General features: G+C 37.9%; 1 protein-coding gene across 5 annotated transcripts in view; it reads right to left on the bottom strand.

Moving 5' to 3' along the window:
* STAG1 (stromal antigen 1) overlaps nt 1–13,630 on the bottom strand; it is a 198,826-nt gene that overhangs the window by 76,720 nt on the left and 108,476 nt on the right. For all 5 annotated transcript variants that reach the window (XM_041004538.1, XM_041004566.1, XM_041004557.1 and 2 more), the window contains exon 7: nt 4,336–4,540. In XM_041004538.1, the coding sequence (XP_040860472.1) occupies nt 4,336–4,540 (205 nt within the window). The remainder of the gene's footprint in view (nt 1–4,335; nt 4,541–13,630) is intronic.

The following is a 13,630-nucleotide window of genomic DNA, read 5'->3' as shown; positions in this document are numbered from 1 at the left end:
CCATGTAGGCAGACATCTCCAGCCTGTGATCAACAAGAAAGCTAGTGCGTCTGCTGGTATAAGGAAACGTTTACTCTCTCACTGTCTGAGAATTACATGTTTTTTCTCAACACTGTTGAAGCAGACTGGCTCCTTTAATCACCTTGATCACATTTCACATTTTTTTTTCGATTTATTTTGAAAAACAAGAAAATATCACATTGTTATCATTAAAATTTAGCATTTTTCTCTTTGTTGAAATTAACATTTTCACTTTAGAAGTTAGAGATAATTACAATTAAACTGACGTACCACAGAAAACTGTAAGAATACAAAAAGAGTTAAATAAAAATTAATGTGAAAAAGTCACTCAACAAAAATAAGAAACAAGCAACTTATAAACTACTGATACACGTTTTTAAAAAACAAAGGCCCAAAACAAAGTTAACCATTAACCTCAAAGAGATTAGGATTATATTCAGAACACCAAAGTGGCCAAATAAGAGTCCATTTAATCCTACTTAAAAACTGTCCCAGAAAACAAAATATAAAGTTTCATAAATTCATTAAAACTTTCAATTCTGGGGCCCAGCAGTGTGGCCTAGCGGCTAAAGACCTCGCCTTCATGCGCCCGGGATCCCATATGGGCGCCGGTTCTAACCCCGGCAGCTCCAGTTCCCATCCAGCTCCCTGCCTGTGGCCCGGGAAAGCAGTCGAGGACGGCCCAAAGCCTTGGGACCCTGCACCCGCGTGGGAGACCGGAAGAAGTTCCTGGATCCTGGCTTCGGATCGGCATAGTATTGGCCATTGCGGTCACTTGGGGAGTGAATCACTGGATGGAAGATCTTCCTCTCTGTTTCTCTTCCTCTCTGTACATCTGACTTTGCAATGAAAATAAATAAATCTTTAAAAAAAATTTTTCAATTCTCAGATGGTAAGTCCATCAGAAAAATTGAGAAAATCTTTTTTTTTTTTAAAGATACTATGCCAATCCGAGAAAATCTTTAACAAGTAAAATCTAGAAACTTAAGTGACCAGCTAAGAGGGTTATCAGAACATAAATAAGGGCACTTAATTCTGAGTATTAATTTTTAAGGAAAAACTTTACTGCAATATGAAACTTTCTTTAAAAATGCTTCAAATAAACAAGAAGATGTTTTAAAATTCCACTTAAGAGAAGCAAAAAATAAGGAAAGATGATATAAAACATAATTGCTAACAACCCTTCAATGTAAAAGTAAAAAACATTCCAAAGAGTGATTTAAAGGAAAAGTAAGAAAATTTATAACCTAAAAAACTGCAGAATAAGCACTTTTAAAGAAAGTACAGTACAAACTATACAATTAATTGCAATAATAAACACCGACAACTAGGACACATTACTTAATTCATAAACAAGAAAATGTGGTCCTTGAAACCAGAGCCAAAGCACTCCAGCACCTCAGACCCCCGCGATGACTTGGCTCTGGAGCTCAGCACATCCGCCCTACGCAGCAACCAACCTGGGGTCTCTCTTTTCACTAAGACACAAGCAATGCCAAGCAGCATGTTAGTCCAGAGCCGACAATCCTATCTGGCCATAACTGCCTTTCAACTGTCCATGCACAGTCTTTGAAGCAGAGGAGGATATGTTCCTGCCCATTTAATCTAGTGCCCAAGACTTGTCCTGCAAAGTGAATAGAAATGATTATCTTTTAATCTATGCCTTGCATGCATACTATTAAGAGGAGGAAGAGAAAGACAAGAACAAAAACATTCTTGAAAATATGGATAAACACTGTGGAGCCTGAAATTAAGTTCTCAGCAAGTCCTCTGCACTTTGTTGAAGAATAACACAACTGACACTTCATGCTTTATAAACGAAGCTTTGGATAACCTCACCATCAGTGTGGAAACACGGGAATTATATGTTAAATTTTCAAAATGGTTGAAAAACAGGTATTCTTTGCAAAATCAGTGTAAATAATACCAATAATTTTCTATTTTTAGTGCATGATTTTGAAAAATGTTCAATTCAACTAGGTTACGTGGTGACACAGAAACAGCTTAAGCTAAAATGAAGTGGTGTATCATGCAGCTCTAAAAGCCATCACGGACACAAGTCAACTGTGCAAGAAGGCAACTACAGAGGAGGAGGAATGACTCAATTCAAAAGCAACAGGAAGCCATAATGACAACACCTTTAATCAAAGCAGATATGGCTAACATAGAAAACAGTGTAATAAAGTTACTGAGAAAGAACCAATGGGAAGGAGGACTGCAATGGACCATCTTAAAGGTAGTAAAGTAACACATTCCATCATTTACATGGCAGCAGAGGATTAACACAAATGAATTAAAGCGTCTTGTACAGATAGTCAAAACAATATTGTAAGAGAAAACTACTGTGCATACTGCTATACTTTAGTACCCTTTTTACAGTATTTTTAAAGCAAATTTGGCACATTTTAAATCTTTTGTTATGCAGAATACTTACATGTTTCTGGAGTAAACAAAGACTGGTTTCCCTTACACAGAACACCACTCCCACCAGCAAAGGGGCTTAGGGTGGAGATTCACGGGCTCCTTGCCCTGGCTGGGTTAGGACTTCTCACCCCTGGCTGGGTTAGGACTTCTCACGTCATGGCACCTCCAGCAGGAGAGTTCCCAAGGCTTGCCCTGCATATACTTATTGCCTTTCTTTCTCTCTTGGTTTGGGAAACCAAGCAACTACTGTGTCAAGGCAAGTTCTCTACTTTTTATCACAGCAGCTTTGGTTATTCAGAAGCAGTTTCTACTTGGTTTAAGCTTTGTTTATTTCAAATCAGTGACAACCATGTAAATGATTATTAGTACACATAAAAAGATACAAACAGGAATACAAAAGTCAAATGCAGGAGGCAATGTGTAGTATCTATCAACTTTATGAACAATTAACAACATTTACATAGAAATGTTTTGCGATTGAGTACAACATTGTTGTTTTTCTAATGTGGAAGAGGATACTCAACATAGAGAAGTTGCGTTTGTTTTAAGTTCTACAAAATGTCTTCAAGCATAAAATCTGTTATTTTTTTTAGAGTTTGTGCAACATCTCTTCCTAAAAAGAGAAATTTGAACCTCAAAATGAAACCAAGTGTTTTATATTTGTCATAGAACAGTAACAGACCCTAACATGGATCAACTATGTTGAGTAAGGATAGAGAGAATTAGTGGAGAAAAAAGCTGACTCTAGATAATTAATTACAGTGGCTTTGGGCAAAAAGCTAAGCTAACATTTGTTTTAGTTTAAGTGCTTGCTTGCAATGTATGGCCTTTGAAACACTAGCAACAAATTATCCAAAACTTGATCAATCTAGAGGTAAGACCCACCAATATGGTTTCAAGAAGCTCCAGAGGTGATTATAACATATGTAAAAGTTTGAGAATCATTTATCAAATACATTTGATACATGATCTACTAAAATCAAAATGTAAGAAAAAATATAAACCTAAATCTATGATTTTCATGATAATAAATATGAAGAATATAGCAAAACTGATACTAAGGCCATAATTTGGCCTTTAAAAATCTGATTATATACATGTGTGCATGCATTCCATATCATGAGTGAGAAAATCATTCTAGTCACAGTTAAGGGAAGAAAAATAGAACTAATTAAATCAATAAAAGCTTCTTGTGGAAAAACAAGGAAAAACTCAGTATAAGTATGAGACAACTTTGGAAGATAATTGCAAAATGAAGAACACATAAATGAAAATTACAGTCAGTTCTTCAAATTATAGACTACTTGAATGAGTTGATTTTAGACCCTTTAAGTTTGGGAATATCTAAGTCTTTTTTTTTTTTTTATTGTTGCTTACATTATATTATGTAGTACAGTTTTATAGGCGCTGGGGATCTAAGTCTTTTAAGAAGACTTAGGAAGAAAAAAAATGTCTACTACCTTACCTGATGCAATTGTTCAAAATATAAACAAATATTTCATACAAATGGTTAATTAACAATATACAATAAGGAAAAAAATTAAACAGAGGAAAAACAACATGAAGTTAGAGTTTCAAATATTAGTTCATGGGTTTGCCAAGGAGTACAGCTTAGTTGCCTCTAAAAATCTCTTTGATTAAAACATAAAAGTATAAGAAAATAAATATCAGATAGACATTTGTTGACAAAGGTAAAAAAAAAAAAAAGTTCAATTCTGAAGGCCATCAAATATCAGGTAAAAAGGCATATATTTTACATAAATAAACTATTATGAACTATTCAGATGAATTCTGGGGATAATGTTATTTTCTTCAGGGGTATAATATTTAATATTTCACCTAAAGGTTAACCATAAACAAAGAAAAGGCAACAAAATCTTAATGACTTACCAGCAAGCGTGCTTGTGTGCCTAAAGGCTCTGACCTGGGAGTCTGACAAACCAGTCAAGAGGGAGATGACCGTGTCCATCATGTACTCATCGTAAATTATGCTGTACTGACACTGTCGAATCAGGACTCCAATAAACTCACAAAAATTGGAACGGAATTTTTTCCACTGCGGTCCAGGCATGGTAAGAGGGTAATCACCACTGTCCTAGAAGGGTTAAACACATGTATTAAGCACGGTGAGTCAGAGCCTGCAGTACCGGCGGCCCATAAAGAGCTTGGGTCAGGTCCCAGCAATTCTTCCTTCCCATGACAGAAGACCCTTTTTCAAAAGCAAATGTAGACAGAACAGAGAAATTTTCAAATGTACTTTCAGTTAGTACCACAACTAAGTAATTTTTAAACTGTTCAAAATTATTATTTCAGAGCCAGCATTTGCTTTCTTGTTTTTCTAGCTTTTAAGACAATCTAGTTTGTTGTACTTGGATTTCAGCTGAGAAGGTCTGAAGTTGAAAACCTATAAGGAGTACTTAGATTACAAAACTATTTGCCATCCACAGACATTAGGTGAAAGTAATCAAAATTTCATCTCTGAATATTTTAAGCAATTTTCAAAAATCAAGAATTGCATAACAAAAACATTTCATTGATAGGTCTAACACAAACATTTCATGTTTAAAACTCTAATCTCATTCTTTCCAATTGTTCTCTGAACTTAACTTTTTTTTCAGAAACAAACCTAGCAAGGGTTCCTGATGTCACCAGATTGAATCACCCTGCTTAGGTCACAGACCTGAGATTGAACCCAGATGGAAATAGTCCCTTTTTCTAATAGAAGCCTTTTGTTATAGAATGAATATAAAAAAACCAGAAAGTTGATAATTTTATTAACATAGTTACCTACATAGTTTTAATTTGTAGCTTTTAATTTTTAAAATATCTATCTATCTATCTATCTATCTATGAAAGGCAGATTTACAGAAACAGGAGAGACAGAGACAAAAATCTTCCATCCACTGGTTCACTCTCCAAGTGGCTGCAACAGCTGCAGCTGAGCCAATCAGAAGCCAGGAGCCAGCAGCTCCCTCGGGGTCTCCCATGTGAGTACAGGGTTTCACGGTTTTGGTCTTTCCTAGACTGCTGTCCCAGGCCACAAGCAGAGAGATGGATGGAAAGTAGAGCAGCCGGGCGTAGAACTGGCAACCATATGGGATCACAGTGTGTGCAAGGTGAGGACTTCAGTCACTAGGCTATCATGCTGGACCCTGCACTGTGCTTTTTAAATTAACATTTTCCCATGTTCTGGACATTCTGCTCTTCTTACTTACTGTTGGACCTACATAAGCTGCGTATTTTCTTCATGGCTATTTGGAGCCTGGGTGTAGTTATTATGGGTCACTCACTTGCTAAATCTCCCATTGTGGTAGGAAGCAAGAGGAGCCATTGGATTGGAAGATACAGAAACAGCAACCCCGCTTTCCATCCAACTCCCTGCTTGTGGCCTGAGAAAGCAGTCAAATATGGCCCAAAGCCTTGGGACTCTGCACCGTGTGGGAGACCAGGAAGAGGCTCCTGCCTTCAGATTGGCTCAGCTCCAGCCGTTGTGGTCCCTTGGGGAGTGACCAGACAGGAGATCTTCCTCTTTGTTTATCTCACTTAAAAAAATTACAGTGCAGAAGATTCTAATGCAATCTTACAAAGACCTTCAAGAAACAGAAATATTTGATTTCTTGATGAAACAACTCAACTGATGAATTGGAAAAGAAAAGCAGTGATAATTATCAGATAAAAAAAGTAATTTGCTACATGGAACTTCTAAAAAAATCCTTAACATTTTAAAAAGCATCTTTAACATGGGCTCGTGTAACTTCTTCCGCCCACTGTTCCTTACAGCTTTCAATGACCTGGCTCTTCCAACAGCAGGTTTACAGGTAAGAGCAGACAAGTATGAAGATTAAAAATCACAGAAATCACAGAAGAGGAAGAGGGGAAAATCTGGGACTGATTGCCTGTTAACCATCAGTACTAAACACATAATGCCGACCCGGAAATTCATGCTGTGTAAAAGTTTAAGCCACGCTGGACAGATTTTCCTGTTACAGACAAGTCAAGAGGAATTAACGACAAGTACAGTAGGAATTATCACTATGTTCCTGGACCTATATTGTGAAATTGTTCACTTTATATGAGTCCTACACACACACACACTCACACAAACCTAACAAAAATAAGAAGTAAGCAAAGATAATTTATTCAGCAAATTTTCTGTTACCAGTACTGTTCCTTTGTGGCTTTCATCAGTGATGCAGAAGAGTAACAATTATGAAAATATCCTCAATCAACAACATCAACCAACAACAATAATTTTTGCTAAGCTGAAATAGCTTCAATTCCAAAGCACATGCTCTCAAAAAGATAAGGCATACAAACATTGCTGAAAAGAGAGTCACTGTAAGTATAAAAGAAATACCCAAAAATCAACAGTATTCACTTGTTTTTATTTCAGTTGGGGATTACCAAAAATCTTTGTTTACTAGATCTACGGATTTGGCTAGCCTAGCAATCATGTTCTAACTTAATCTACTTCTGTGACCTTGAGCAACTCATTCAACCCTACTGAGATGGTTTCTTTATCTGCGGACATCAGCAAACAGAAAGTCACAATTCATATTCATATAATCCTGATAAATATTAATAATATTAAAAAAAGAACAAATTAAAAAAAATTTCCAGACAAAAGAAAAAACTTTATAAACCAGAGCAATTACAATTTTTACTGTGATTTTCCTTAACCTCAAGTCCAAAAATAAGAACTGTTACAAAGTAAACAGCAAGCTACATTTCAATGAACTATCTGCTAAAGTATTTTGTTATGCATCCATTATTGGCAAATCTTCTAAATACTGGAATTATTTATCCCACCGGAAGTAATCATGACCTCCTGGTGATATCTACTGTGATATGTGTATGTTCTTGAGGCTTCAGAATATTTAAACATTCACACATGTGCAAGGCAGGAATTTCTTTAACCTGAGTTTTAATTTACACACGCAATGTAAACAAACGTCTAGTTAATAATGGGTAGCGATGGCCAAATACTATCTCCCTTTACAAACATCAGTGACATTTTTCAGAAGAACAAAGATAAAAATATTAAAATAGAGATAATAATCAAGTAACCCAAAAAGCTTCACTTATAACTAACATTAATATCTTCAAGAGAGAACTGATTTGAATAAGGAATTTATTGGAAAAAAACAGTTGAAAAGGTAAATCACATAAAATCAGAAATAGTTTGAGTAGAAATACAAGGCAAAAATGTGCACGAAGGATAGATGATACACTATTAACCATAAAAGACCTAGTAAAATATCAACACTTTCAAAATGTGTTCAGGAAGAAACAGGGAGAAATCGCTGTGTAGACAAACGAAAAGTGCGAATGACCATTTACACAGTATGTATTTGAATGTGTAACATCTAAAATCCACACACTATAGTGATTAATGTTATGAACAAAGACAACCAGTCCATATGGCAGCAACAGAGGTCTTTATTCCTGGGATTTTAAAGTCTACGTACTTGCCTCTCTACAGTTGGGTTTCAAACGTTTACTACAAAATTAGGTGAGGACAGAATTGTCTACTGATTCTTTGCCAAAGGATGGACACTGTGGTGCTGCTCTCAAATGGAGGGACGAGCAACTAGTGGAAAACTTCATCTTAGAAATTTCAGGGTCCGGTGCAGATCCCATGGCCCTGCTTCCCATCCAGCTTCTTGCTTGTGGCCTGGGAAAGCAATCAACAACGGCCCAAAGCCTTGGGACCCAGCACCTGTGTGGGAGACCCGGAAGAAGCTCTCGGCTTTGGATCGGCTCAGCTCTGGCCGCTTAGGCCACTTAGAGAGTGAATCCGTGGACGGAAGATCTTCCTCTCTTATTATGAGCAAATTAGCAAAACATTTTTGAAAACAGGGATATTAATATCATAAAATGAGGGATTCCTAATAATGGTCATAATGCGGAGAAAGAAAGGCACTGTCATGCATAGTTCATAACTAATGTACATAATTCAGTAAAGCAGCACCACACACCAAGTGATATCATATCTGCACAAGTTTTATACTCTCTCTATACTGTCTTCCACATGGAAGAAAACATGATAATTATCTTTCTCAGCCAGGCTTATTTTACTTAATATAATGATCTGCAGATCCATTCTGTTGTAGATATCACGACTTCATCCTACTTTTATGTTTTAGTAATATTTTTTTGTATTGTATTTTCTTTATTTAACAATCAGCTGCTGCTGACCACCTAGATTGATTTTTCTACCCTTGCTATTCACTCTTGCTACAAACGTAACAGCGCAGGCATCTCTCACATCCAGCTTCACTTCCGTCGGATATATTCTCAGGACAGCTGGGGCATATGGTAGAACAACCACCTAAGGCATCTCCAAGGTGTTTTCCACAATGGCTGCATCAATCTGCATGCTCACTGAGGTCTATCTTCTGTATCAGCAAAAGCTCGGAATCAGGAGCAGAAAGGGGAGCTAAGCCACGATATGGCATGCGATTGCTCCACCAGAAAAATTATCCCTTGGGGCCAAACATCTGCCTCTACACACCTTTCGATTTCTCATCTTGTAAAGGCATGAACTGGTCAGGACACAAGTCCATCACAAGTTCAAGACACACCGTGTATGTGTACACGTGTATATCTGTGTTTCTGGGCTTAACTGGGGTTATCAGAATGTATCCCCTACCAACAAGGGCCTTACGTATTCACAAACATTTGCTTGGGGAATAGAAATGCTCTGATTCACTCAGCTGCTTACCCACTTACCCTGTTAGTAATACTACTACTACTGAACAAATACGATTCTGATAGAGTATTAGGTCTTTGGCATACAAAAACGAACAAAACTAGGATATTCTTTCAAAAATGTCTACTTTAATTAAGGAGATGCAAGGACACACACACGGACACAGAATATTAGGAGCTTCCTAAGGGCGCCCATTCCCTAGAAAGAAGTGTTACTCTACTGATAAAACAAGGAAACAAGAATAACTATATTCCAGGCAACAGAGTTAACAAAGGCATATGAAGACAGATGCAAGAACGGCATGGTAGAGCTGCATTAACTTTGCTGAACTAAAGTAGAGAAATCTGTTACATAAGTATTATGATATTTCAGTTTTTGCTGTACACACATTATATCACTTGTACGTCTTTTCAAAATAAGGGGATATAAAATTTGTTTGAAATTACACTAATATATTTGAGATCATATTCCTAGGTAAAGGAATTGATACATTTTAGAGTGTCATTTTATAAATTACTACATTACATACATAACATGTAAAATTACATCTGTGCATTTACACATCACAGTGACTGGGATAGCTTTTCATCTTAACTTTTTAAAAATATCTAGAAACTGGGCCTGGCGCGGTAGCCTAGCGGCTAAAGTCCTCGCGTTGCACGTGCCAGCATCGCCAACTCCCTGCTAAAGTGTCTCAGGAAGCATCAGAGGATGGCCGCTTGAGGCAGACTCGGCATTCCGTGGTACGTGGCCACACTGGGAACAAAGCAGGAGACATACTGCCTCGAGATCTCTTCCTATTACTGTCACTCTTCAAACTACATCCAAGAAAACTCACAGCAAACAAACAAAAACAAACCCATGTCTTACTAAAAGGACAATGCACACTTCAAAAATAAGTCTGGGTTCCTTAAGAAGGAAAGCACATCCCTGGCACCTGGTAGATGGTCTAGGACCGGTTCTTGTTTTTCACAACTTACATGGCTGGAGGCAAGTCTCCCGAACAGCTTGTCTCAGATTTGCCATCTTTAATACAAAGATAGCAGTACTCCACAGGGCCCCCGTCACACAGACGGCCCACACATTCAGCACACAGTCACCCGCATCGCTGCGCGGGTCCTGCGACCGTGACACTGCTTCTTCCTCCTTCCACTGTTCCTGTTGCTCAGTGCTTCATCCTGTCTCCCGTATCTTACACAGCAGGGTTTTCAGTCATAATATTTCTTTTGATATACTTTTTCACAATGATGAAAATTTCTTGTGATTCACATGTTTTACGTAATCATTTCTTTGTTTTATTCCCAATTGTGATCTTTTCCCTAATATCCTCTATATCTTCCCCATCTTGAAGAGGTCTCAAAAATTAAACATTTAATACAAATGTGCAGAATGTTACAATTTCACATACTATCTTTGTCACCTAGAAATATCTATTTCTACATTTGTGATTTTTATTTGAAAGGCAAATAAAGTTACAGAGGGAAGCAGAGAGAGGTCTTCCAACCACTGTTTCACTCTCCAAATGGCCACAACGGCTGGAATGGAGTCAGTGTAAACCCAGGAGCCAGAGGTTCTTCTGGGTCTCCCACATGGGGGAGTCTAAAGCCGTGGGCCATCGCGCTATGCTTTCCCAGGCCATAAGCAGGGAACCTGATCAAAAGTGCAGTGGTGGGACAGGACCCTGCACCCATATGGGAAGCAGGCACCATAGGCAGAGGCTTCAGCCTTTATTTCTACGTATTTCATCTAAAACTCCAAAATAAACCATTATTGCTAACATTTAATAGCATGGATTTGTACCTCATAATTTTTGTATGGCACTAAACTGGTTTTCTCATTTATTGTTAAGGTACATATGACCAATGTGACAACTTAGTACTATCTCTAACTTCTCACGAAATACAAAGTTCTCAAGAACACAGTCCAAGATGCAAAAACCAGAGTGGCTGCATCGACACTGAGGCGCGGCGAGGTGAGCTGCTGGTTCAGATTCCTGGCTCCTCCTCCACCTCTCATCCAACTTTCTGCTAGCGCACCTGGCACAGCAATGGTTAAGCTCCCAAGTGTTGATGTTTTTCATGTTTTAAAAGATTTATTTATTTTTGGAAATGCACATTTACACAGAGAAGGACAGAAAAAAAAAACTTCCATTCACTGGTTCTCTCCCTAAATGGCCACAATGACCAGAGTTGAGCGAATCCAAAGTCAGGAGCTAAAAGCTTCACTTACATCTTTCAAGCGGGACAGGGTCCCAAGGCTCTGTGCCATCTCTTGCTGTTTTCCCAGGCCACAATAAGGGAGCTGGATGAGAAGTGGAGCAGCTGGGACATGAACTGGCACCCATAACATGTTAGTGCTACAGGTGGAGGATAAGCCGCTTGAGCCAAGGAGCTGGCCCCAAGGTCCTAAGTATTTTCTACCCTCACTCATGTCAGAGCCCGGATGGCACATGCGCTCCAGATTTGACCAAGCCCAGCTGTGACTGCTGTGGTCGTTAGGTAAGTGAATAGAAGATGAATCAAGCACTTTCTTCCAAATAGATAAATATGTTAGAATGCAGTAAAAAATAAATAAGGAATATACTAGAACCAATACTTCTTAGATTATTATAAAAATTAAAAGCAGAGTATGTGCTGTGGCTCAGCAAGTTAAGCTGCTTCCCCACCCCTCAGCATCAGGATCCTATAAATATATGTATGCACCTGTTCATTTCCTGGCTGCTGTACTTCTGACCCAGATCATTGATAATGTGCCTGGTAAGGTAGTGGAGGACAACCCAAATGCTTAGGCCGCTGCATCAATGTGGCAGAAACAGAGAAACTCTTGGCTCTTTCTTTCACTTCATCTAGCCAAGGCTGTTGAGGCTATTTGGGGAGGGGAGTGAATTAGTGGATGGAAGACTCCCTTCTCTGTAACTCTGACTTTTAAATTAAAAAAACAATAAACCTTAAAAAAAAAAAATAAAGGCAAAGTGGAAACTAAGGTCACTAAGTAAAGCCCATGGTTCAAATGCCTTTTGTCACCCATATGACGACTCTGCTTTTATCCAGCTGCCTGGTAGAGCTCCAGGGGCAGTGGGTAACGCCAAGCTGGTGAGAGAGCAGCATGGAGTTCTGGTATCCTGGCACCACTCGGGGAGGGAAGCATCAAACTGACAGACCTGTGTTCTTCATTCCTGCCCTTCAAGTAGATGAAAATAAAAATGATAAAAGCTTGATGGTCTATTGAATTTTAATTGCAAATTCTCAAAAACATGAAATAATTAAGATGGCTGTTAAAAATATGGGTTTAGGAGCTTGACTAAATAAATGCTGAGACTTGAGACACCGTTCTATGATAACACTTAGACTAAGATAGTTTAAAAATGATGTTTATCTTGTGTGCATGTCCTTTACAGATTACTTTCATAAGAATACTGTTAGTACAGTGGTAGTATACATTTAATTTTAAATACTACACTTTAATACAATGAACAAGGACTATTTATGCTCTTGATAACCAAAGTAAAATGAAAAAAAAAAAAACCAATCTTCCATTTATTTTTAAAATAATTTAGGAAATAGATTTAGTTTAAAATTAAAAATGCCTGAAAGAATCATGAGGGTATACATTGTAAGCCTCCTCCCATTAGGTTAAATGCTCTAGTGAAGCTTTTCAAAATAAGCAAGTGGGAGAAGAGGAGGGAAGAACCACCTTACGCAGTTAGTCCTGTCAGAGTCTCACTATTAGGATTTCGGGCTGGAAAATATTTTATTGCTGATATGCATTACTGAAAAAATTTAGAGACCATAATTAAGAACAGGAGATAATTTGAGTTTTTCTTTATCATATCTTCAAGTACTTCCTAGATAATCTGTTAATCTTTATCTCATTTATTTTGAGACTTAATAACATTTGGGAGCAGGCTCTGTGTGGCTCCCCAGTGTGAGCTCTGGTTTGGCTGCCCCTCTCCTGGCGCAGACCGTGCTAATGTGTCTGCACCCACATGGGAGACCCAGACGGAGCGGGAACGAACAGAGGCTGGGCTCTCTTTCCTTCTCTAGGACTCATTACCGAAAACAATATATAAAAACTAAACTTCAAATAAATTGTTTTAAGTACTTGAATTTTGAGTGCTTGACTGTAGAAACAGATGAAACAAGAAATTCAAAGAAGCATACAGGATTAGAAATGAGAAGAAAAGTGCCAGGAAAGTTGTAATTACTATAGCAGAACCACAAAAATCTCACAAAATCACAAAACCTCACAGAAAGGAATTAAAGGTATTTAATGAATACATCATAAACATACCATGTTACAGTTTCCTGAAATAAAAATAAAATGTAAAAGTTTTAGAATTACACCAAGAGACCTAAAGCAAACATTTTAAAAATGCTTATTACAAAGTGTATATATGCAGATGTAACCCTAGTAACACGAGGAAGAAACAAGTCTGTGTTGAGCTTTCATCTGCGGTGACTGGCTCCAACAAGA

Source organism: Ochotona curzoniae, unplaced genomic scaffold (genome assembly GCF_017591425.1).
Source record: "Ochotona curzoniae isolate NIBS_2020 unplaced genomic scaffold, NIBS_Ocur_1.0 contig_1302, whole genome shotgun sequence".
NCBI lineage: Eukaryota > Metazoa > Chordata > Mammalia > Lagomorpha > Ochotonidae > Ochotona > Ochotona curzoniae.
The sequence above is the reverse complement of the archived record's forward strand: the minus strand, read 5'-3'. Positions and strand labels throughout refer to the sequence as shown.